The following is a 27,682-nucleotide window of genomic DNA, read 5'->3' as shown; positions in this document are numbered from 1 at the left end:
AATGGCGAACTCCACTGGGTTGATACATAACCTATGGGTGATGAACATACGTGGGCGGACCCAGCCCGCTTGGAAACAATAGGCCTACAGTAGGTAGGCCTACACTTTCGTGCTGTAGGCCTATTGTTTTGTGCATAATCGGTCTCTCAAAACTTTTCTAATCCGACCGGATCCTCGCCTGCTGAGACTCAATAGATGAAAAGACTACCTTGCTTCTTCTATTAACGATTCCAAGAAAGCATCAATAGCTTTTTACGCTGATAGGGCCACTGAATTAATCGGTATTTCGTGGAGTTCATGGACCTGTTGCTGAAAGAGTTGCATTTAAACGAAACACCAAAAAAAATAATCGCAAGCCTTATATACGGGCATTTATTGGTTGAAATTCAAGTTGTGTTTGATCACGACTCTTACTTAGTCAACAGAGCCCTCATAACATTCTTCTTTCTTCTTTATTCATTGAAATCGTTTTTCGTAGACTCCAGACTCGCTCAGGATAAAGGCCAAGGAGGTGATTGATCAAGTTCAAGATATTTTGCTCTCAACGTCCGGAAAATCAGAAGGTAGTAAGTTGACACTATGATCTATGGTATTCAATCTTACACTGAGCAAAAACTGTGGTGTTAACCGGTGTACATAGAGGACCGCACCAGTTATTTTACACCGGTGTTAAATTGGTGGTGTATAGTTTTACACTTAAAGGTGTTATTACAACACCTTTGGTTGTTACATTTACACTCTTTGGTGTTATGTTCAATCTCTAGGGTGTAATTTGTAACACCTCAGGGTGTGGTTTTTTATTAACACCAATTGGTGTCAGTTTTAACACCACAGTTTTTACAGTGTACAGTTTTCTCTCAGTAACAATCTTTAACGAAGAGAAGCCTAGGGAGGTATCAAAACGCGAATTTTGAATCGATGAAATTATAGATACTAGTATGGAGCAGACGCCTTTCCTTTGGTATGGTCGTGAGCAATGGTCGTGACTGTCGCGGACCTCGTGGTCGATCGTTCCGACAAGTTGGCACCTAGTAAGTTACAGCCATGCAAGAATTCGGCTCCGGACTGCGCGTGACTGCAGGAACGACTTTTCGTTGAACATCGCGGACCTACCTTTACGACGGTAGTTGATTTTGGAACAGACTTTTGGGCCCGTCGTATTTAAAAAGACTGTGCTACGATGCGAATTGTGTGACATAAGAATTTGTTAATCTTTCGCATCCGCGACGGAAACATTTAATCTGCACCTTCACATTACCGGTACCCTAGTATTGGCCTTTTAGGCTTTATGTACAACTAGATCCAATTCTTAAACACTTATCAAATTGCAATTAATGACGGGATAGAAATGCTAGGCTAGGCTTTATCTCAAATCTAGACCTGCCTATAGTTGCCTGCTGCTGGCTAATGCCCCGGTTAACTTAGAATTGGTTAATTCCGAACTTAAGGTTTACTTACGTCAAGATCGAGAGTTTACTCTGCGATCGGATAGTATGCAGATGCGTTAAGTCTACCGCACACCTTACGATTGGTCTGCGACCCGATTTCAGAATAAAATGTAGTAGAATTTGAGGCTAACATGTAGACTTGGAATATCTTACTGTGTAATGTTCTAAATCATCCTACGAATACCTATGTTCAAATATGTGACTATGCTATTATCCTTAGAATAAAAGCGAATTCAGTATCTAGTCGAAATGCAGGCGCGTAGCCAGGGGGGTGGTCACCCTCCCCCCCCCCAAAAAAAAGTCCCCAAAAGAAAAGAAAAAAGAAGGAAAAAAAGAGAGGAGAAAAGGAAAAGGGAAGGGAGGAAAGGGAAGAAAGGTAGTTTTTTTCCTTTTTATTCTTTTTTTTTATCAAAAGAGAAGCTGCGCGCGGTTAAATGACATTATTGAAGTTCTCCATTGCTTCCCCCACCCTTTCTCTAACCCTGTTTTTCCACCTCAGCTATATGTGTTTCTCGCCAGTTAACGTTCAAATGTATACATTAAGGCGTGGAATTAGAGTAAGGTTAGGCCGAAGTATATGAAGTTTTTTTTTAATTGATCGCGCAACTTCTGGTCGGGTCGGCTCCGGACGGGTAAAATCTTCATATCAATTTCCGCCGTCACCTCCATAAAGTCAACTTTTCCCGCTTTTCAGCTCATTACTAAACAACCATAATTTGGGGGCAAACAGGTTCCTGATTTAAAAAGAGGAAGGTATAAAATTCGTGTCGTATCAAATAAAAAAGTACAATATTTTTTATCGAATTCTATTAAACTTCATGTCATTTCCCTGTACATTCATCTCCTGTCCTGTTTTGCGCCCTCAGTTTGAAATTTTGAATGACACTTTAGTTTCTTTATAATTCAAAATGAAGCGCTTCAGGATAAGTCAAAGAAATTCGGCATCCTTTCTTGTATAATTTCAATAATAAATAACAACATTTTCAACTTTTTGCTCACTATTTTCCTTGTAATGAAGTTCAGTAATCATAGAAAATCAATTGAATTAAGAGCCGTTGGGGTATTAGAGATATCTGCATTTGATGAAACGTCCGCCCTTTGAAATTTCAGAGTTTCATTGCTCTGCGCGGGGAGGAATCTTCCTCCGGCATATACACTTCTTCTCCTCTGTTTTGTGAGTTAAAGATATGCACTGTCGCTAAATTGTTTGTAATAAAATCTGATCTTTCCAAGGGAAGTATTCAATATATCTTTGAGAATACCCTTTTCTCGGGACCCTTTTCATGGCAAAGAAAATTGATGAAACGCTTTAGCTTCCGCGCTTCCGCGGGGTTATTATTATTTTAATTTCCTCCATTGTATTCCTTTTTTTGTGCGTCCACAATCACTTTTGAAAACAAGGTTCAAATTCGCAACATAGTCAACTGAATTGGAGCTGATATTGGTACTAGAGACAAGAGAGACGGCTCCTTTTCATTTTAATTTATGAAACACGAAAAGCTTCGCGCTTCGCGCGGGAGGGGGAAACTCCCCCAACCTGCGCCCATCCCCTAGGGAGTTGGTTAACATTGGTTTGACTTTTAAAAAATCTGAGCTAGAAGGTCACACTTGTCACCTGTGTCTGTGATATGTTACAAAAATGAAGCCCAGAAAAAATTGCATTCGAAAATAATTATTTAGTGCTTCAAAAATTGAAGTATAAAGTGACCGTTTACACCATCTTAATTTCATCCCATACACTTATGTGTACTATTTAGGCGTCTATAAGACGCCTATTTACAAAATTGGGGGTTGCCTTGTAGTTTTAGCTTTTCATTCTCAATAATGGTTGTTTTTAGGGTTTATTAGTTCTAATACATGCACTTGTACTCATGTTTCATCTTGGTTTGATAATTTTTTAAATCTGCTGCTCACAAAGTTAAACAATACCTTTAAACGTAAATTTCGGAATTTATCAGTTCGAAGTTAACCATGACAAGGCATTAGATAGGTCCAGATTGAGATAAAGTTAATACCAAGCCTATGCTATCCCTGGCCAAGCAATTTGTCTTGGCAGTTTGAAAGTGTTTAAGAATTGGATCTAGATATAGATATAAACCTACAGTATAAGGCCTATGTAACTAATGGGTACCGGTAATTTAAGGGTTCTGATTCATTCATGGCAACGTCAACGTGAACGCTAACGACCACTGACAATTATTTTTTTGTTAACATCAAGTCCACGACCATGCGTAATCTTATTCCGAAGACGCAAGTCTTTAATATTCATATTGGCTTCCACAACTGCGGTGGGAAAAATTATTTCGCGGGCGGGAGAACACCTTTGAAGTTTAATTTGAATAGTGGGACAAGAAAAGAAATAGAGAGGGAATGTTTAGTAACGGTTGGATTTACGTCGTGTAACTCTGTGCTTCCTTTGACTTTTTATCCGGGTTATTGGAAGTTTTACCAAATTAGACATTGGTTAAGTGTAAATTAGACCAAATTTGTGGCTATACAGTGCGTTCCACAAAAAACGAAACCAAGATTTATCGATGATTTATCATTTGTCATTTGTGATTTATGTGATTTGTGATATGTGATTTATCATTTGTGATTTATCACCAATACAGTTGACAAATGACTTACCATTGGAAAGCTTAGAATCTCCTCTTTCATCTGAAATCACTTAGATTATTTCTCACTCACGCATGAGTGAGCAAAAACAATTTGAAAAGGGGATACCAAAAAGTTACTTGGCGGGCTGTATCTGGGTTTCAGAAAGAAAACCACATTATTAAAAAGTTAAATATCTGCTCTTTAAGTTGGTACCTCAATAACAGAAAATGGTCAAGAAATAAGAAAGTTCTAGTTATTTGAACGAAGGAATGATTTTCAATAATTTCATAAAATGAAGAGGTTTTACAGGCTAGCGTTCAAACTCATTCGACACTCTGTTTTATTGACGACCAGCCATGCATTAAGTCTTTTGTTACCGTGCGATATCTTCTGTGGGAAACCGGTGAAAACACCTTTATTTAATGAAATTATGGAAATACAAGCATTGTTTCGAGGGATCATCACTTATTTACTTCTTGACCATTTTCTGTGATTAAGGTATCAAATAAAAGAGCAGATATTGAATGTTTTAGTCATGTGACTTTCTTTTTGAAATTGAGATACCCCCGCCAAATGAGTTTTTGGCATCCTTTCTTCGAATTGTTTTTGCTCACTCATGCGTGAATGAGGAATAATCTTAGTAGTATCAGATGAAAGAGGAAATTCTAAGCTTTACGTTGGAAGGTCATTTGTATATTGTATTTATAATTAAGTTATGGTAAATCATTGCTAAATCTCGGTTTCGTTTTTTTTTTGTGAGACGCACTGTATAGACGAACTAGTTGCAGATGAACTAGGATGTGGGCTTTGATAATACGAAAAAAAGGATAATTGTGTAATAGACCAAATGGCAATTGACCCGTCAAATAAAGTTCAGAATAGGCAAATGGTCCAACCTCGGTCCCGGAGAAAACAAAATAATTACATACTCTGCATCCAGGGATCTTAATTTGTCATCAAAATTATTGAATACGGTTTAAATTCGCAATAAAGGTGATGAAATACTCAATGTCGATCGTTACATTCCAAGTGGAAGTGATCGAACGATATGAGAGGATAAAGTTGCTTGTTTACTCGATTCGCTCTGCTTTTTATTCACTTAATGAAAATGTTATATCTGTTGACTTCAGACCCTAATATCGAATTACGACCCATATTTAAAAATTAATTATCAGGTTTATTATGGCGAAATTTTGGTTTTTAATTTACGGGTTGTCATATAAACACAGCATAAAATGAATTTCTAATTTAATGTTCCTGATAAAAAAAGTTATAACCGCAAATAAAATGTAAAATATTCGAGTCACAACCTGGATAATAATTGTTAAGGCCGGGTTGGAAATCCTAAGCAGAAGAATGCGTGGGATATATTATGCTATTCGAAAAAATAGAAATATATGAAATAAAACCTAACTTGAAGGTTATTGAGAGTTCAACTTGCGTACAGGAGGGGGGGGGGCTTTTAAGTTGGAGGGGCGGGCTCTTCCCCCAAATTAGTTCCGGGACCAAGGGATGAGGGAGTAAAAGAAGAATAAGGAAGAACGGTAGAGAAGCATGACAAATGTAGTATTATTTGTTGAATAATATGTCAAAATCTATCACAAAACTAACATATAATAAGCAGACAAAATTTTCGCTCGCGACGTTTCACAAATTTTTCCATCTTACTAGGCCTACACCATTACATGCCTCCCCAATTATTGCTAAGCCCAATACAACACTGTAGATTAGTGATTTGATAGTGAAAAAATATGAACTCGTGTGGTATTTTTTTAAACTGTTTATTTCAACAAGGGTATCTATAACGGCTGAAAAGCCGAATTGCATAACCCTTTACAATCATTTACATAAAAATACAATCAACATCAAGTAAGAAAAACACGTAGAAAGGTAATTGTTTATCATGTTGGGGGCGCATGTATTAAATTACGACATTCATCCCCATCATGATAAACCAATGATGATAAACCAAAATCGTCATCATCAAATTGAAAATGCATCAGACATTCAAGATTCTGTCATCCAAATTTTGGAAATCACTGAGCAACTTGGAAGTTGTGTATGTCTTAAAAAGCACAAGGGGATTACGGTAGAGTGTATATAATGGGAAAGGTATACACAAGTGCCAACATTTTGTATATAAATTTCCAGATTTTTTTTTTTAATTCACCACTGCACCATTTGCAGATCACTTTTTTTTAACATGTTTAATAATAGGCACTGTCAGAGACTGAAGGTTTTTAGGTACCATTGTAGGCCCGTTGCCATGGTTTCAAGAAGGGGGTTCGACTGCAGGGGTTTATCCAGCTTTTAATATGGGAAGGGGCAGAAAAAATATCCACATTTTCTCCGATCTGCCCCTAGAGGAACGGGGGGGGGTGGGTACATGTACATTTTAGCATATAACAAGCAAGATAAGCCGGTCTTATATGGTATAAATAAATAATGAGAGCGCGAAGCGCTTACCTTTTTTTCTTTTAGTATTTAATTTATTTTACATGTACAAGACAGTAAATATGGAACTCTATACATTTTAACTGATCTGTATTTCGATTGTTAAATGTTTTTAACTGAATTTTAATCTAAATTGACTATTGGGCAAAAAAATGTGCAATATTTTCACAATGATTTTCTGTGTGGGCTCACATGCCTCTGGGCATGATAGCTAGCATTGTATTTTACTTTTGCGAGCCCTGGCCCATTGAAAGCCGTTTTGCTCTCTCCTTCTTTTTTGTCATTGTACTTAGGAATAATTATTCAAATTATATTCTTGTATTTGCACTATATGATTTGTACGTTGCTTTTCCCCGAATAAACGATAATAAAAAGGGACATTTTTACTGACTGTTTTGCTGCACGAACTCATGACTGTATATGATGTTATATAAGCAAATAACCCGAAAAATGGCCAAAGATAACGACGCCTCCGTTAAGTGTTTTTCTTAGCATGAAAAAATAGTCTATATCATTTTATTTCAATTTGCTCATTTTCATCCATACTTCAGTTAGCCAAGTCAAAAAAGCCTCCCATCGTACATATTTGCATAATCAAGTTGTAAATCCAAATTATTTATGTTTCTGATATTAAACCAGCATCAGTAACCTTTCCCCTACTTTGAAAGTTCAAAGCAAAAATGAAAAAGCGAAACTCTTGATTACATTTCTTGTTAAAATTAACTACTCAGTCGCAGAAGGTATTAACGAGTTTTCGCAATCGCAACGGGGATGGATTCTACAACGTCGGAAGCGGCTTCATGTCCGGCGCATGTGTATTTTGGGCCTAAGTCGTGGTCCAGATTCCAGGACTAAACTTTCGTTTTCTTTCACCGATTTTCGACGAAGAATGGTTTGTCATGAAAGGCTTTTGACAATAGGCCTAGATTTTCTCTGATGTAGAACGTATCCCCGTCGCCATTGCATGTGAAAATTTCCCATTTAAATTAGGCTGGGAGCTGCGCCGAAAATGGGGAAGGGGAATGAATGCTGACCATGCAAAGAAACAAAGATTATTGTTTTCATGTATTTGTATACGCTTAATAAAACAAAGCGTCGTGGGACTACTGTGTTGATTGGCGCCCATCCAGGGTGACCAGACGTACTGGATTTCTAAGGTACAGTCCCGTATTCCAGCAATTTGTCCCGCATCCCATTGAGAATCTTCCTGGAACGCGGTTGTGTCCCGTATTTCACGATTTAGAACACAGTTCAATGTCCAAACATTATATTTTAGCCTTGGTATGTCCAGTAGCGCAATGGGGAAAGGGTGACATGTGATATCGTTTTTATAGTCGAAATCTATCACAAAATGTTTTGCTCGCTCGCATTGCTCGCTCGAAATATAGTTATTTTTAAATCTAAATGATAGTACCGTCTATGCCATGTTTAAGCCCTCTGAAAATGTTTTTGCTCCTTACGCATCTGATCTCAAAGTGTACCTTCTTTCGACTGTCCAAATCTGGTTCCTACCCAATACCCCTATTTACGTTCAGCCACGGGTGCAAATCTACAAATATTTTTTTTCTCGGGACTTCGGGGATGACCTATTCATTATCTCTGAGACTTCCTTACATATTTATGCCTGTGGATAAACGTAAATATATTCAATTTGCACCAATTTGAATGGATACTTATCTGAATCTGACTACACATACAAATTTGAAATACAAAAGTTGGATAGAGAGGTCTGATGAGTGCTAATTGAAGGCTTAATCGCTGTACTTAAAGGACAAGTCCACCCCAACAAAAATTTGATTTGAATAAAAAGAGAAAAATTCAACAGGCATAACACTGAAAATTTCATGAAAATCGGATGTAAAATAAGAAAGTCATGACATTTCAAATTTTCGCTTAATTTCACAAAAACAGTTATATGAATGAGCCAGCTACATCCAAATGAGAGAGTCGATGTCAATCGCTCACTATTTCTTTTGTTTTTTATTGTTTAAAATATGAAATATTTTTATTTTCTTGTCATTGTCATGTGAAATGAAGTTTTTTTCCTTCCTGAACACGTGGAATTCCATTATTTTAACATTTTGTGCTTCAGGCAAGGAGGTCCTAATCGTCAAATTCGTAAAAATTGAAATATTGTATAATTCAAACAATAAAAAACAAAAGAAATAGTGAGTGACATCATCGACTCTCTCATTTGGATGTAACTGGCTCGTTCATATAACTATTTTGTTAAAAAAAGTGAAACTTTGAAATGTCATAACTTTCTTATTTTACATCCGATTTTGATGAAATCTTCAGCATTGTGCTTGTCTGATTTTTCTTTATTGATTCAAATCAACATTTTTCTGAGGTGGACTTGACCTTTAATGACCATCACGAGGCCTCCATCACTTTCAAGCTCCAAGCTTAAGATGGAGGTCTCCCACATTTCTATATACATGTATATATGTTCAGTAATTAAATAAAAATGTATATATAGATATTATTTTCTCAGTACAGTTGATATTCTATAATGATTTATGTACATAAATGCAATATTTCATGCAATATTTGATTTGATTTGATTTATTTTATTTCCACATTTAAAAACAAAAACAAAGTATATACAAGTTTAATTTTTTTTCAATATTACATAATAGGCAAATATTTTTTATATGTTTAAAAAAAATATTTGCCTATTATGTAATATTGAAAAAAAATATTATACTTGTATAAACTTTGTTTTTGTTTTGAAATGTGGAAATAAAATAAATCAAATCAAATCAAATATTGCATGAAATTTAAGATAATTGCATGAAAGAAATGCTTGTTTACGATTATAAAACTATATATTAGATGCCAGTATGATTTGGTAATTTTCAAATTGTGCTCTTTAGAGTGTCATTGGCATTTTTGTAGGACACACTGAACATAATCAACTGTTGCGACTATGCCCAGTAGTTTATGCGACTCAAATATTAGGTCCTAAATATTATGGCGATTATTCACTATGTTACAGTATTGAAGTCAAACAGCAATAAAATATAATATCGTCATTTATAGTGTTTATTGAAATAATATTATTTTAAGAATAAATATTTATCTCAGTTTTACTGTTTGTAAAAAATGATATTACCTTTACGTCAATCTTTATATCGTTTTATTGTGCACGTGCAAAGGCATTATCTTGATTCTCATTTGCAAGTTTACCCATTGCCAGCTCACCATTTTGAAGGGCAAGGTTAAGCTTTTTATCATTATTATTTTTATCACCTTCTAGACATAGGTTCGGCGTTTATCAAAATCTTAATAAAATTGATTTTCTTATTATTGAATGTTGTTTGTTTTTAGTGGTTGGTCCCCGACTCTTGAATATTAATTGGTTGAAATATCTTTCCTCGGGTTCAAAATTGAACAAGAAAGAGGTATGTCTTTGTGAATAACAGTAGTTACCCCTAATTATTAACAATTTAGAGGTGTGAATAATGTTTTAATCAAAATATAAAAACAAAATAAAAACAAGGAATTTTTTTACAGCAATGAAGTTAAATCTAAATTTGAAAATATTAGAAAAGCAAAAAATGAACACAAAATAAACTTTTAAAAATACTCGCAATCGTATAGGAACACATTGAGACCCCCGTATGTATGCACTGCATTATCTGTTTATCATGGGCTTCGATTTCCACTTTTAGGGTCCAGATAATTGGACAAAGTTTTGAGATACTCTTGAGCGAGCAAAGTGATCGAGTCAAGTCGGTTTAGATTATGTGTCTTTGGTATGGCTGTCGCTTAGAACTCATAATCTCGATGTTATTGGGGATGATACCACAGCACGGGCGACTCTAGGGTATTTTTTTTCTTAATGAGGAGTAAGATCACATATGTTCCCTTTTAGATTAATAATTGGGCTTTCAAATAGTTAAGCGACACAGAGTTTTCTATTTGTGATAATCTAATTTTCTGAATTCATATTTTTCCCCCATTTCTCCCTTTCCTTCTATTTTTCTAGTTTTAAAAAAATTATCGGTGGGGGTCGAATCACCCCTGTGCCCCCCCCCACGTTTGGCCACCCGCCTCTAACCTTAGTATGTCCCTAGTAGCAAATATATTTTTAGAAAAAATATGGACGACTTACCTGGATGTAGGGGGATGACGTGGGCGTTAAGAATAAATCATTCCTTTGCCCTTATTGGTGGTAATTGGTGCTCTTCTAAACGCCCCCTTAAACTTTCGGAAACTTATATAAACATTGACAATTCATTAGTTTGCGACTTGACGAATTGGACCGCAAGACTGACGGAGAGTTAGAGCCGCCCGTCGAAAGAAAAGCATAAAAGAGGTAAAATCTATTAGAGTTTCTCATCACATCTCTGCGTTTTCATGTATGAGTTTAGAACTTTTGTCACAATGATGTTTAAGTATTTTTACAGATCACGATAAGCCCATTTATTGATTGTTTATTATTATTCTAAATGTGTGGAGTTGGAGAATAGATGGCCTATCTAAAAACAGAAGTTATTTGAAATTTACTTTAAAAAAAATATCTTTGGTCATTGCTGTTAATATTTCGATCATTGTTTTCATTGTTGCTTTGTGTCATTATTTCAGTTTTTTAATCTTTAATATTATTATCATTGTTATATTTGTTGGAGGCGATGGTGACGGTGATGGTGATGGTGATATATAGAAGTTGTATTGAGCTGGAGCGGGAAAAGAAAATCGCTCGCACCCCCCCCCCCCCCCCCAAAAAAAAAAAAAAAAAAAAAACCGGCACCCAAGGTGAAACGTTCGTTTCAAATTTTTTTAAAGTGGTAAATTGTATTTGAGCATCGGTTAGCCTGAATAAAATGAGAGCATCTACTTAGTATTTATTAATTTCTGAATCTTAATTTCAAATTTCAATATTTCTTGGCCTTTTAGAAGTTTTATACCTCGTTGCCACTGTCGTGCGATCTTTTTACGAAAGCCATGATTGGCCTATCATAACTGGTCGTGAAAGTTTTTCGAACCATTCAAAATTCTTCTACGATCAATAGGATGACCACGACTAATCTGATATGATCTCTTCCGATCTGATAAGATCATTACAATTGCTCCACGATTCTGATTGCTGTTTGAATCATTGCGCAAATCGTGAAAGTGGGAAATACGTATTAGTGGGAAAACTAGAGAGAGACTGTCAGCCGAGAGACAAGCTTATGCTTCGTTCCAACTCTAATGCCTTCCTTTGCCATGTTTGCGAACGTTGCGATTGGCCATTCGCAACAGAAAAAAAGTTTCAAATAAATTATGCTATAAATTCGATTGCCATGAACATGATGAATGATCTGATACGATACGATCTGATAAAATGGGGCAAATGACGTCACAATTAGAAACCTAGACATTCTAATAACTTTCTTAATCTTCAATTGATTTCCTTCAAACCTTCACCAATATATGTATACATACATTTGCTATAATACTAAATAGGTTCATTATTGCGGATTGAAACAATCGCTAGAGGGTATTCATTTGTCTCGCAATCTACTATGGTCAACAAGGAAATTCGTTATCACTCTCGCAAAAAGTGTTCACTAGCTTACAAGTTCACGAGCTTTCGAGTGCCGCTGCAACTCTTTATCAAGTGACGAAAATTATATTTGCTATTTTTACAACAAAGTTTTTGTCAGAGCGAAATTCCCCTTTGATTTTTTAAATATTCTTTTTAAATAGAGACAACGTAAGGAAAGACTTCATTCGAAACGTTTTCTTCCTGAGACCGAAAACTATCAACAACAATGTTTCGTTCCTTGATGTTCATCACCTTATTGGTCTTCGTTTCCACTGCAGTTGCCGCTCGTAAGTACTGTTTATTCATTCTATAAATTAACAAATTTACAGAACCTGTCTGGTTCTCGATATTCGTCGTTGGATCCTTTACGAAAGCTACGATTGGTTTTTCGCAACTGATCGCAACAATTTTTGAACTATTAAATTTTTTTCAACGACCAATACGATTGCCACGAATGAACTGATCTGGGTAATTCCATCTTACAAAGAGATCGTTTAAAGTATTTTTTCAACTGTGCTGGTATTCATGCATTCATTGGTTTCTTGAAAATACACTGTGCTTCTTTTTGTTTACAAAGGACATTGGGCAATTTCCTGTAGAAAAAAAAAATGGATTTCCATAGAGTTACGATTGATTGTTGAGGTACTAATCGAGATATGCTTGTGACTAAATTTATAAATATAACATCTTAAGTCATTGCCATGGCAACCAGATAACATCTTAATTAAAAACAACAACAACAGGGATGACAAGGTTATGGAAAGGTGAAAAGTATATAATGATTGAAAATGGAATGATGATCATACATGTATTCTACATTTTTATCAATATTTTTACCTTTCTAGAGGGAAATAAGCTGTTGCCATGGCAACGGGATCTTTGCAACATTGTTTTTTTTTATTTAATTCATGCATTACCAAGGCAACTAAAGTTTTATCTTTATAAAGAACTCCTGCAGAACACTTTCTGTATTTTTGGTTCAAATGAGGGGTCAAAACTAAAGCATACAGATTAAGTAAATTCCAGTTGATTTTTCCACCTGCCCATTGTCTCGTCAACCATGTTATTTTTGTAAAATAGTTGTTATTTGGTTGCCATGGCAAATGCTTGAGATATAATTTATACATCTAGCAACCAAAATATCTTTGTTTAACACTGTGAAATTAGTGGAAATTAAAGATAAATCATATTCTACAACGTTTTTTTAATCAAAATTTTTATTTTTCTGGGGAAAAACAAGCCGTTGCCATGGCAACGGACCAATTGGAACTATCTTGTTGATTTTGAATGTTTCTAAATTTTATATATATTCGATTGGAAGCTTGAAAATTATCATTTTATTCATCTATATCATGTTTATTTACCATTTACATGGGAATGTATGTCATTTTTTAGAAATTATTCCGTTGCCATGGCATCGGCCAAAAATGGCATTTTTAAATTTACCTCCCATCTTTAAAATAAATCTTACGGCATATACTAATACTTGTGAAGGTTTCATGCTTTAGTCACAATTTGCACAATTTTCGGCTAATCCGCTCTACTAGTTAAGGTACATGAGAATAATTAAAAGAAACCGCTGAGAAACTCACTCTTCACCAATGCAAAAAAGCAGTGGCATTTAACGTGTTTAATATTGTGTCATTTTGCAACTTTAGAATTTTTACCTTGCCCCACATTTCAAGGTACTGCACCTCCATGTAAGCAATAATCATATCATGTAGGGTACCATTTTAAAGAACATTGAATGATCTGTTAATTGATAATAATTACTCATTGATATTTACAAAAACCGAGGAGGCATTATCGATCAAAGTCAGATTTCCAATCTTTTTTGAGGAGTTTATATATAAATCCAATCACAATTTTATTTGAAAAAAAAATTGCCGTGATGCTATATGCCAAATTGAAGTTTGTGGCCGAGTAGTCTATAGCAGGGATGTAACGAGAATAAAATTCGCCTATACCAAAGTTTGTGTCTTTATTTTTTATTCTTTATTACAACGAAATGCCATACACCAAGAGTGTGCATATAGAATAAGTGTAAATTATGTAGAAGTGTAAATCATCTGCCCTTGCCCCCCCCCCATAATAATAAAAAGAAAGGTAATGATAATAGTAATAGTAAAAACAATAACAATGATAATGGTAATAATGATAATAATCATAAATAATCAAAATAATAATTAGCTCCTTTCTCATTGTGTTTAAGAGAACGATAAATTTCAATTCTATTCTTATATTTGTTTATTTCAGTTATAGTTCATGTGTTTACTCTCTTGGTAGGCCACGATTTATTATCGATGGAAATGTTCAGGTCTGCCTTTTCTTTCTTTTTTTTTAGCTGCTGCTGCTAGCAATCCGGGGACTTGTCCCGCTGCCGGCATCGGTACATGCGCCGAACTTTGCTCCAGTGATGCGGACTGCGCCTCCACTGAAAAGTGTTGCTCGAACGGATGTGGACACCAGTGTGAGACTGCAATTCAAGGTAATTTATTTCATGATCCTCACTCTATTACCTTAATACCTCGGGAAAAGTAATATTTTGAGGACCTGTCTGGTTCTCGTAATACCTCGATCCCCGCCGTCGTGTGATCCTCCACGAAAGCTACGATTGGCCTTTCGTAACTGATCGCGACAATTTGTGAACAAATGAAATATTTTCAACGGCCAATTCGATCACCACGACTGCTCTGATCTGATCGGATACAATCTGATACGATCGGATAAGATCAGTAGCGTACCTTGGATTTTCCACAGGGGGGGGGGCAAAACCGTCTGCCGAAAAAAAATTGACAAGCAAAAAATAAAGGAAAAAATGGGTCTTCAATCATAAAAAATAAAGGATTTCGTACCAGGAAAAAAATGACATGCAAATAAAAAAAAGTCTTCAAAGGAAAATGTCTTCAATCGTACGAGAAGAAAAAATGACAAGCCTGACAAAAAAGGTCTTCAAGCTCGTCGGGGGGGGGGGTGGCAAAATAGGCATTCAAGCTCGTGGGGGGGCAAAATAGGTATTCAAGCTCGTCGGGGGAATAGGTATTCAAGCTCGTCAGGGGGGGGGCAAAAAAGGTTTTGAAGCTCGTCAGGGGGCAGGGATACGTCCTTTGCATGGGTTGTTACTCGTCAGGGGAGCAGATTACCCCCCCCCCCCAGCCGGTACGCTAGTGGATAAGATCACAACGATTACTCCATGATTGATTAAGACCGCCGTTTGAATCATGGAACAAATCGTGGGACCTAGGTATGACACAAAACTTAGCTTTGTGTTAATACTCAGAACCGTTACGTGTTCGGAGTGGGGGATGTCATCACACAGGAGGGTGCATGTAGAATAGGAATGAAGTGTAGAAAAATTATCCACCCTTGCCCCCCCCCCCCCCGCCATTTTCCCCTCCACATGTCCCCAACCCACTTTATAAATCATGGTGCTGCATATTATTAATAATAAGAAGAAAGGTAATGATGATAACAATAAATTATTGTAATAACTATAACAATGATAATGGTAATAATGAAAATAATGACAAATAATTATAATTATCTCCTTTTTAATTGTGTTTAAGAGAACGCTAAATTTCAATTCTATTCTTATATTTGTATTGGTCATGTGTATGTTCAGGCTTGATTTTGTTTCTTTATTTTAGTTGTTAATCCTGGGACTTGTCCCGCTAGTGGCATCGGTATATGCATTGAAGCTTGCTCCAGTGATGCGGACTGCGCCTCCACTGAAAAGTGTTGCTCGAACGGATGTGGTCACCTGTGTCAGACTGCAATTCAAGGTAATTTATTTCATGATCCTCACTCTATTACCTTAATACATCGGGAAAAGTAATGTTTTGAGTATATTTGAATGTACCTATAACAGAGCGTTTCGCAAAAAGAATGTCCCTCTCACAGACAACAAAATAATCAATTCAGGTTTTATAAAAAAAAGTAATAATAACAATATTCAGAACATTAATTTCAAAAGGCATAGGCGCTTATTAACGGGCGTTTCTAAGCGCGTTATTATCTGTTTCAGGATTACACTTCGAAATTAAATGAGAAGGGGGGGGGGGGGTAAGAAACATTGTAAAAAACTTGTGTGCTCATCCAATTGACCGATCCACACTAGAAGTCATTTAATAAAGAGATCAGTTTTGAGTAGGGTCTTGAACTGTCTGAGAGTATAGCTTATTCCAAACAGAGGGGGCTACTGAAGAAAAATGGCAGTCACCAATATTTTTGTAGAGGTTGGAGGTCGGGGAGACGTATGTTTTCCCACTGACGATAAGGGCTATTTGACATAAATGGTATGGTTACACTTCGTAATTCCGAAGGTTCGTAATTCCAAAGGTTCTTTATTACGAAGGTTCGTAATTCCGAAACACGTAAATTGCCTATACCTCGATGTTCGTTAATCCGAAAACGTTAAAGGATTTGTTGATCCGAAAATTTGTGGCGTTATTCCGAAGGTTCGATAATCCGAAAACGAAATAAGGTTAGTTAATCATTTGGATTTCAGACTAACGAACCTTCGGAATTACGAACCTCATTTCTTTTTCGGATTAACGAACTTTCGGAATTACGAACCTCACTTCGTTTTCGAACTAACGAACCTTCGAAATTGCGAACCTTCGGAAATACGAACCTTCGGAATAACGAACCTTCGGAACATCCGAACCATCGGAATAACGAAGCTTCGGAATTACGAATGTATGCGGAATGGGTCATGGTGTATTGAGTCAGACTACGCAACATTATTTTTTTATGAACAGAATATATATATTTTCTATCATAATTTGGGATGAATAATTATCCAGTCAAAATTAATGACATTAAAAAGGATTGTAAAATAATTGGTCACACCACATACGCGTGTTTGTGGTGAGAGGAAAATATAAAGAAGAAAATGTCATTTATATATTAAAAAATAATAAAAACATAGACATGGACAAGAACACGTAAATCTATTTAATCACTGGTTTGTTTGGGGGGGGGGTTCGTTCTCCATCCATCTGTTTCTATCAATTTCTGAAAGGCATGCTTTTATTTGATAACAATAGAAATAAGAAAATTCCGAGGGAATAAAAACAATTATGTTTATCATGCATATAAAGACAATCATTAGTCCATATTATCATGATCACTTTGTTCTCCCCCTTTCTCATCATGATCATAATTCTCATATGATTCATCAGACATTATGATGTTCAACCGTAAATTACTTGGGGATAATAACATAGACCACCCCCCCCCCCCCCCCTGAAATATTGGGAGGGGATATCCCCCACCCCTACTTTTTCAGTAAACATGTACAGAAACGTGAAACGTGATCACATGATTTGTTTTTTTAATGATCGCCACCCCCCCCCCTTCGAAATCTGTCATTGCGTCTTTAATGCAATGGCAGATCCTAGTGGATCAGACCCGTGCCCCCGTTTGACAGCCACTATCAATAAATGTACATGTGCTGATTTACACAATTATGCCCCCCCCCCTTGAAATAGAGGACCTTTCTTTTCTTGCTCAAATTTTCATCGGGAAAAATCCCCTACCCCTTCAGAAAATCCTGGATCCTATAGTAATTCAATTCAAAACAAACTTTGATGTCATAACCAAGTGTAACCAGCCTATGATTCATCCCTTCCCGCTCGCTGGCTGTTCATGTGGGACCCGGTGTCCTCAGATTGCTAGAGCTCCTGTGAGTTATGTACTGACTGGGTTTACCCCTTAAATTGTCAGTGAACGGGGCAGCTAGCGGGCACTGGGTTCCGCATGATGATTGGCTGATGGATGGGTTGGGGTGAATGAACCAGATGTGAAATTATTATTATTATTATTCTTACATCGTACTTGTTCATGGTTCTTGTGTAGTACTTATATAAATTTCTACAAAATATAATTTTTACATTGTAAAAGAGAACTGTTGCTCGGCTAGCGCCATGAGCGTCTACTGACGGTGTGTGCGCTCTACAAATATACACTATTATTATTATTATTATTATTATTATTTCATTCATTTGTTTGGGTTTGAAGTTAACGATGGATTCTGTCCTGCGGAGGTTTCAAACGCCACTGGTAATTGTACCAGCGATGGTGATTGTGCGGCCAACCAGAAGTGTTGTGACAACGGAAGCAATAATGTGTGCGCAAACTCCACAGGTAAAGCCAGCCTGACACTTGCACGATTTTGTGTCACGCATTGGCACGACTCAAGTCGTGCCAGTGCGCAAAATAGTCGTAAACTGGCTTTAAGTGTGCGTAAACACGTCGTGACACGTCGTGACTGCGTGCCATGTCGGGACGAGAATTTTGAAATGTTCAAAATTTTGGTCACGACAAATTTAGCGACCGGGTGGTGAACTGTGCGCAAACTGTTCGTGAACTCGTCGGGAACATGTCGGGACGATGCGGGAGGATGCGTGCCAGTGCGCGCCATGCCACGACTGTCACGAATAGTTCACGAACAGCTCACGTCGTGTTCACGAATAGTTCAGCACGACACCGTCCGAATTGCGCAAACTCGTCGTGCCAATGCGGGAAATGCGTAAACTATGCGCAAACTGTGCGTGAACTCGTGCCAGTTCGTGTCAATGTGGACACTGACGGACACGCATTCGTGAACTCATTCGTGAACTCATCGTGAACTTGTCGTGAACTATGCGTGAACAAGTCGGGTAAACAGTGCGGGAGCCTCCCAGTTCGTGCCCCAAAATGGCACGACTTGCCACGACAAAATTGTGGCCAAAAGTCGTGCAAGTGTCAGCCTGGCTTAAGACTTCTTTCTCGTTGTTTGGTTTGGCTGGCGACCAGGCAAGGAATTACTATTTCTACCTCTGATTTTTTTTTCCTCCCCCCCACTTCTTTTTTTCTGTTCTTTCTTTTTTCTCTCTCTCTCTTTTCTTTTCTTTTTTTCTGTTTCCGTTTAAATTTATTTTTGTTTTCTTTTCCTTCTTTTGTCTTGTTCATGTTCTTGTCTTTTCTTATTCTTTTCCCCTTTTCACCTTTCTTTTTTGTCTTTTTTCTTTCCTTTTTCTTCTTTTTTATTTATTTATTTTCTTTTTCCTTTTATTCCGTTTTTGTGTCCTTTTGGTTTAGTTTTGATTACAATTACGATTTCCTTTCAGTATTTTTCTTTTGTTACATTTTCTTCAGCACTAAGAGAGAAAATAAACGAAAATTACAAGATAGTGAATCATATTGTCAACATCTATCACATATAGTTTTCGTATTACAAAAAAAATCGACTTGTTCGTGACTTTCTATAATCTACCCTCTAAAATTATTTGGCTTATTACGCCACTGACTCGCTGCAGTAGACAAACTTTGAAAATAAGTGTGGCTAAATTTGGAATACATTGAGGTAAATTCAATTAAGTTAATTCAATTTCATTCCATTGTCCCATTGGAAATTCGTTTTACTCACATCATAAACATTTTGTCATAATTAAAGCATTACATATGACATATATAGAATTGTACAAAATTAAATGAAAAGCGACAACTACAGGGAAAAATCTCTAGGATAATGTTTTTTCTCATTATAGGCGTGAAAATAAAGAAGCTCGCTGATCAGAAAAGAAAATTCAGGTGGTGAGATTATTTCAAGTGAATATAGAGATACGTGACATTTAGGAAACGTTGAGTACGATTGTTGAGTGACCGAAGTCGTTTGACTGAACGCATGCAAACGTAATAGATGAGTGGGTGAACTGATTGATTGCAATTTTCATTACAGAAAGAAAATCTTATCTATGCATAACATTCCTCTTATTTGCAGATGAGAAACCGGGAAATTGCCCTGCAAATGACGGTGTTGGGATCTGTATCCAAGATTGTAGTGGCGATGCAGAGTGTGACGGTAATAAAAAGTGCTGTTCCAATGGATGCGGGAATGTGTGCAGGGCGCCAGGTAAATCAACTTCAGCCATTCTTTCGTGCGTGTATCTGTCCATCTCTTGCCGTTGCGCCTCTTTTCAGTATGTTACAAACTCCTGTATTCGGTCTATGAATCGCCTTAGAATTAAGCCCTTTCTCAAGTTTTTTAAAACATTTAGAAGCTTACTATGGACTGTACCAAACTAATAGGGCGAATAAACGAAAGTTTTCGAAAACCCCAAGCTAGCTGGTCATTACCCGCCGTGCACCTCCGTACGAGTGGGTTCCTCAGGGTTGCTCCGGCGAAGATTGCTCTGCTTTTAAAATTCCAAACACCGATAGAATGGCAAACTTTGTGTCTCTCGTACGAGTTGTGGATATAACTGTTTTGTGAAAAGTAAGCGAAATTTTTAAATGTCATAACTTTCTTATGACAACCAATTTTGATGGAGTTTTCAGCGTTATGCTTTGAATTTTTAAATTTTTTCTCAATCGATTCTAATCAACATTTTTTTTTGGAGTGGGCATGACCTTTGAATACATTTTCTGTCTCTCAGTTAAACCCGGCAGTTGTCCTCAACCTGGTTTCGGGACATGCGTCCAAGAATGTAACGAGGATTTCGATTGCCCGGGTGCCAAGAGATGTTGTGGCAACGGATGCGGTAATGTGTGCACCGACCCAGGTAAATTCATATCATGTATGATCTGTATACAGATCAGTGTGTGTGCCCCTATAGGGCTCACAGGCCTAATTCATTTCCCATAGACTCATGTGTTAAAGTGGCACTTAAAAATAAGGAGGAAATTCGAGGGTTGAATGTTTACTACCAGTGGATAGGATAAATGTCTGACATTCCATATCTGACCAGAAAAGGGTACCTCGACCGGCTCATTTTAAAAATAAATCAGCATTTATGAAGGCTATACCTGACGGGACCAAATTCATCACTTGAGAGAGTAAAATGACCCTAATTCTTCCGCCAGTAAAAATATAGTTCCATAGTGGTGATATATCTTTCCAATTTGGAAAAGGTAAGTTCAGTAGGTACCCTCCCTAGAATCGTTGTTAGATTGTCAGTCATATTCATTCATTTTTGTCAATCAGCAATATTAAATTTAAAAATGGAGCAATATCTATGGCCAGCCAGTTGTGATTAGGCCCGTACAACCTGTACCCCTACAGGTCTCACGGGCCTAATCACTAGTGGCAGGCCCTAGATATTCATTCGAGCCAACCCATTGCTATTTTTTTAAATTTTGATATGGCTGATTGACAAAGTGAATGCATATGATTGTCCGTCTAACACTGATTCTATTTTTGGTAATTACTGAACTTCCTTTTCCCAAATTGGGAAGAAATATCACCAATTTTGGACTATATTTTGACTGGCAGAAGGATTAGGGCTATTTTGCTGTTTGAGGTGATGAATCTTCTTCTTCTCCCCCCGACGATGTCTTCAAACACGCCAATTTTTTTTTAAAATGAGCCGGTCGAGAGACCCTTTTCTAGTCAGATATGGATTGCCAGATATAAATCCTATCCACTGGTAGTAAACATTCGACCCCCGAATTTCATCCTTATTTTTTATGAATTTTTTAAAGTGCCAATTTAACACATGAGTCTTTGGGGAATGAATTAGGCCTGTGAGACCAGGGGCCCGTTGCAGAAAGAGTTGCGTTTAAACGCAAGTCAAAAAATCAATCGTAAGTCAAAAATGTGCGCTGTTGATTGGTTGAAAATCAAGTTGCGCGTGATTTTTAGAGTTGCGTTTGATTGCAACTCTTTCTGCAACGGGCCCCTGTAGTCTAAAGTTTGTAGGAACGGGCGTAGAGGGCAGCAACACCAGCAGCATCTTAATCATTTTACCCCTCTTTTATCTCCTTTCCCTTCTCTCCCCTTTTTCTTATCTCATATTTTTTCATTTCATATCTCCCTTTCCCTTCATTACTTTTCCCCTCATTTCCTTTTCCCTTTGTTATCATTTTTCTTCCCTCCCCCCCCCCCCCCCCCACTTTTCCTTTCCTCTCTTTTCTTCTCTTCCTTTTCACTCCCCTTTCTATTCCCTTCTCCTTTTCTTTCCCTTTGTTTCGTCCTCTCTTATTTCTCTCTCTTATTTCTCTCTCTCCCCTTCTCTTCTCCCTTTCTCTCTCTCTCTTATCCTCCTTTCTTTCCCCGCCCCCGTTCATGTCTTTATTCTCACTTTCTTATTTTCCTCCCTTTTATTTCCCATCATCTATTCCTTCCTTTTCCTTCTATTTTTCTCTATCTCCCTTTCCTTTCCCCTCTCCTCCTCTTCTTTTTCCCCCTTTTCCTTCCTTTAGTACTCCTTCTGTCTGTCTCATTGAGGAATTCCACCCCCTCCCTTTTTTTACCCGCCCTCTACCAGGGCATTGTATATTAAAACGGGACCAATGATATTCATTCAACCCATCACATTACCATGATTCGTATTTTCCGATACAACTGACTGTTACTGACATGAAGTGTATGCGTATTGATTAGCCATCTAACAATGATTCTAGGAAGGACAAAGTTATTGCTCACAAATCAGAAAGAATGGACCTCTCACCGATAACTTTTGAAACAATTGACTGCCGAAAAAATAGGGCTATGTTATTGTTTCAGGTGATGAATTTGATTCCTCAAGCGAATTATATCTTCATAAATGCCGATTCATTGTTGAAATAAAACGGTCCAGGTACCATTTTCTGGTCAGATATGGAATGTCATATATATATCCTAGCCGCTCGTATACATTCCACCCTCCACCTATGCATCCTTAGTTGTTGGGGTTTTTTAACAGCGCCAGTTGTGAATGGGAAATGTTTTACTGGCGTGAAACCTAGAGCAGCATTGCAGTGTTAACACCCTCTACGTTAACTGGTGTGCAGACGTGGATTAAAGACATATTATATTAGCAAAACAAGAATCTATCAGACTCTAATGATCCAGTAAAACAAATGATCAGAATCAGTGACTTTTTAGTGTGAAAAAGTGAAGTTTTTCATTCAAGAGCATATACATTTTGCTTTATTGATAGATTTAATGAGCTTGAATCTGTGGTTTCAAGGAATCTGCTTGCGATGATATTTGTTGATAAGTGGAAAATTACAGATTGTCTAAATACGGTGACAACAATCAATTAAAAAGGAATAACAATCCTCCGACCTGTCCGAGGACCCTTTTCCATGACCGTGCAATCTCAATATCTATCTTTATGTGTTTTGCTTTTATTTATTTCTACCTCTATACGGTCTCTCAACAATAAAGACAAATAACTTTAATATTATGTGTCGCATTTTTATTTCTTATATGTAGAATTCTATAAATAGAAAAAAGTGCACAGTAAATAAAGTATCTTATATCATTGATATTTTCTGTCTTTTTAGCTAAGTTGAATATGGCAAGGTGAGGTGAAAACACAAAATTTCTTACAAAAGATGTTACGTGTAACTATTTCTACAGTATTCCAAAATGGTATAACTGAATCACAAAATAAAAATACATGCATTAAATCTCCTTTCTGGTCACAATTACTACAAAATATCGGACTCTTTCAATTTCCATTTAAACAATTTGGATGGAACTGGCAAAATATTCACTGTGGTATTAAAACTGACACCAACTGGTGTTGATAGAGGACCACACCCTGAGGTGTTAAAATTACACCCTAGAGATTGAACTTAACACCAAAGAGTGTAAATGTAACAACCAAAGGTGTTGTAATAGAGATTGCAACAGATCAACAGATTGCATTAAATTTCTATTAGACCTTTAGTATATTTCTGCTGGATTTCCAGTAGACTATAAACAGTGCGTCCCACAAAAAACGAAACCAAATTTTATCGATGATTTATCATCAACTTAATCACAAATACAATAGACAAATGACCTACCATTTTAAAGCTTAGAATCACCTCTTTCATCCGCAATCACTTAGATATTACTCATTCAAGCATAAGCGAGCAAAAACAATTTGAAGAGGGGATACCAACAAGTCATTTGGCGGGCTGTATCTGGGTTTCAAAAGAAAACCACACTTTCAAAAAGTTTATTATTTGCTCTTTAATTTGATACCTCAATAACAGAAAATGGTCAAGAAATAAGCTGGTTATTTGAAATAAGGCTTGAATTTCAATAATTTCATAAAATGAAGAGGTTTTAAAGGCTAGCGTTCAAACTCACTTGACACTCCGTTTTGTTAACTATGCATTAAGTCTTTTGTTAATCATGCGATCATAGCTTCAGTGGGAAACCGGTGAAAACACGTTTATGGAAATACAAGCAATGTTTCGAGCGAACAACTTTTTTACTTCTTTACCATTTTTTTGTGATTAAGGTGTCAAATAAACGAGCAGATATTGAGCTTTTTAGGCATGTGATTTTCTTTTTGAAATTCAGATACCCACCGCCAAATGAGTTTTTGGTATCCTTTCTTCAAATTGTTTTTGCTCACTCATGCGTGAATGGGGAATAATCTTAGTAATATCAGATGAAAGAGATTCTAACATGTCTAAGCTCTACATTGGTATGCCATTTGTCTATTGTATTTGTGATTAAGTTATGAAAAATCATCGCTTAATCTCGGTTTCGTTTTTTTGGGGGGACGCACTGTACATATGTGTGCCGAAAGAATGGAGCGTTGTGGCCCAGTGGATAAGTCTTCTGACTTTGAAACAGAGGGTGGTGGGTTCGAATCCCAGCCATGGCGTAATTTCCTTCAGCAAGAAATTTATCCAGATTGTGCTGCACTCGACCCAGGTGAGGTGAATGGGTACCCGGCAGGATTAATTCCTTGAATGCATGAGCGCTGAGAGGCATCTCGAGCTAAAGCCGGGGTAATAATAATGATAACAACGCGCCTCGGAATAGAATATTTCTAGATAGATGGCGCTATATAAATGCCTATTATTATTATTAATTGTCCAGTGATGTCGATCTATATGGGTCCAACAGCCTGCTTGACTTTCGACTCATTATTCATTTCATGCTTTTTTTTCTCCCTTTTTCCTAATCTGTCTACAGAATAAAGTTCAAGTTCCTAGATTTGTCGAGCACCGAAGAATCCCAGTTACTTGGACTGTCTGACCGGAAACCTCTCTTTTTCCATCTTTTAACATGTTTAATGGAATACCAATCAACCTTCACGAATCATTGCTTTATTTTCTGTTATCCAACTGGAGTTATCGAATCATTTTCTTGCAACTTAAATGTGAATCGGGCGATTCCATACGTGTCGTACGGGACATTTTGTCAACAATTTCTAGTCTGATTGCTTGAGCAATGTACAATTATTATTAGTCAATAATAAAGTTATAGTTGGTATCATGTGAAAAACTGATTACCAACCAAAAATATGTGATTATGGCTGAATTAAGGGCGAAAATGTTGTGTGTCGTACGGGATTCAGAAATGTCCCGTACGACTCGCTACATTTTCACCTCTAATTCACCCATGGACAGCATATTTTTGTTGGTTGTTACTACCCAGTAGTACTCTATCATTACCACAAAACAGGTTGAAGTTCTGCGTTCGTTTGGACAATAGTTTGAAAAATGTTGCGAAAATAGCTGACTTTTCTAGCATGGAATCGTCCATGAGATTTACCGCCCTTTCAAACGGTAAAAAAAAATCGTGATTTTAACGATGATTCCAGTGAAAATAAGACTAATGACGAATTTTAGCACGTGTGAAACCAAACTAGAACATGATTAGAATCACGAACGCCTGCAATTATCATTACAGTGATGATTCAAGATTCACGTGTGAAAAGGCCCGAAGTTTGTTGAAATAAATCATCAGCGAGTTGAAATTGTTCCTCTGTAACGGAAAATGATGAAAATGGTTTATTCGTATAATTGTTTAATTTGATGTCTGGTTCGATGTCAAGCTATCGCAAAGATTCTATTGACTATAAGGGTTTGAATTATTTATCGATGATTATTCAGGATGCCAGTCTGAATATATTTAGTGGTATACAACTATTTCATGTATTAGAAAAATTATATTACTCAATAGATGATAAATGTCATATTGATTTGATTTGATGAACTTTCTTATATCTCTATAAGCCTTCAGGATTTCTAAAATTAAAATCAATAACAAAAATGTAACTGAAAATCATTTTCTCTCATTTAGAATATCAGTTCCAAAAATAATACAGAACTGAAAGAAGTGTGTTGCTATGGTAGTCCCAGTGACCTTTCCATGTTTGCATTGATTTTTTTCTTGTTGGGGGTATCATAAATATGATTCAATCGTCTAATGTGCAGAAATAGTGATTAAAACAAGCAGAAATCTATTATCATTTACCTTTCTGTATTCATTTCCAAGCGTCAGTCTGTGTTCTTAGGAAATGTCAAATTACTTCCTTGTTATGACTCGATGTCATTCACATGTGTATGTATGTAAACAGTGAAAAGGCACGAGTGTTATGGTACGAGATTTTGCATTAGGTGAATGAAAGATGCTCTATAATCCAGGGGGCCACTTCCATTCACGAGTGGATACCATGCGCGACCATGGGGTCTCGAAAAGCACCCTAAACACGTAATTTCCATATTCTGAAAGTGCATCCCTTAACAAGTACTAGCGTGTGAAACCCTACCCTTGGCAAATATTCCCCGAAATGAACCCCTAAACAAGTACAGGAATGTTTTATTGTTACGGGTCATTCGGTCGTCGGCTTTACCTTATTTGGTTTAGAACGACCCCATGCACCTTCTTCTACACCTCGCGCAAATCGGACTCTAAACACGTATTGGGGCAAAAAGGACATCCTTTATAAAACATTTTAATTTTGTTCTAGCATCCCCGCAAAATGGACCCTAAACACGTAATTTTCCAAGAGATATAGATACCCTTTTTTCATTATTTTTGTGTTTTTGACACCCTTATCACGTTACGTACGTAACGTGCCCTATCGTGAAAAAGACATCCTTTTTACGTGTTTTTTTTGGGGGGGTCGCGCATGGTATCCACTCGTCAATGTAAGTGGCCTCCCGGGTCTATAATCCAATGATGCAGTAGCCAATTCTTCTTCTCCTCCTCTTTCTTCTCCTTTTCTTCTTATTTTGTTTTATATTACATACAATAATAACTTAGTAAGAATTAATCTTTATACCATACATACAAAAATAATATTTAAAATAAAAGCGATTTTCAAAGATTTCCTATTAAGTAGGGAAAAATCTGAAGTAAAATAGCGTATTAAATATTGAGAGTATGACATCAATATGGCAAAAAAATTATAGGCTTATGATCAGAAATTAGCTTTAAAACTATGATATCTTTAAAAAATGAAATGAAACCATTCGAAATTTATTGTAACATTAATTAAAACTGGATCATTTCTGAATTAGGCTAACTAGTTTGTGCCGTGTGCGGGCAGTAATGCTATTTTACTTGCTGATAACATGGACCTTCTTTATGGGGTCCATGCTGATAATATTGACTGTGGAATAGGCCAAGGGCGGCAACCGGTTCTGAAAATGGTGGGGAGCATTATAATTATGAGCGAGAGAACGAAGTGTCCGAGATCGCGAATCAAGCGAGGGGTGTAGATGTGTCCCCCTCCCGGAACAGCAGTGACGTAATGAACCAGAAATTTTGGAACAAAAATTCAAAAATTCGAGAGCATGCAAAGGATCGTATCTCTATGCCCCCTCCCGCGACAGAAGTGGCATAATAACACCGAACTTTTGAGAGGTGAAAAATGGTGGAGCAAAGACTCCAATGATGATGATTTTGATGATGGTGGTGGTGACGATGATGAGGAGGAGG

At 36.9% G+C, this 27,682-nt stretch overlaps 1 protein-coding gene across 3 annotated transcripts; it reads left to right on the top strand.

Moving 5' to 3' along the window:
• The first annotated feature begins 289 nt into the window (after window positions 1–289).
• Window positions 290–26,201, top strand: LOC121427730 (waprin-Phi1-like). 3 transcript variants are annotated; one of them, XM_041624268.1, is made up of 8 exons: window positions 291–566; window positions 12,198–12,323; window positions 14,381–14,524; window positions 15,684–15,818; window positions 18,058–18,183; window positions 19,802–19,933; window positions 20,457–20,582; window positions 24,926–26,201. In XM_041624268.1, exons 2-8 carry the CDS (start codon window positions 12,263–12,265, stop codon window positions 24,928–24,930), a joined length of 729 nt encoding a protein of 242 aa, XP_041480202.1. In that variant the 5' UTR covers window positions 291–566; window positions 12,198–12,262; the 3' UTR covers window positions 24,931–26,201. The 3 variants fall into 3 exon arrangements, with proteins under 3 accessions (XP_041480203.1, XP_041480202.1, XP_041480201.1); XM_041624267.1 differs by having other exon boundaries at window positions 312–563; XM_041624269.1 differs by lacking the exon at window positions 18,058–18,183 and having other exon boundaries at window positions 290–566.
• The last annotated feature ends 1,481 nt before the right edge of the window (window positions 26,202–27,682 follow it).

Source organism: Lytechinus variegatus, chromosome 14 (genome assembly GCF_018143015.1).
Source record: "Lytechinus variegatus isolate NC3 chromosome 14, Lvar_3.0, whole genome shotgun sequence".
Taxonomy (NCBI): Eukaryota; Metazoa; Echinodermata; class Echinoidea; order Temnopleuroida; family Toxopneustidae; genus Lytechinus; species Lytechinus variegatus.
The sequence above is the reverse complement of the archived record's forward strand: the minus strand, read 5'-3'. Positions and strand labels throughout refer to the sequence as shown.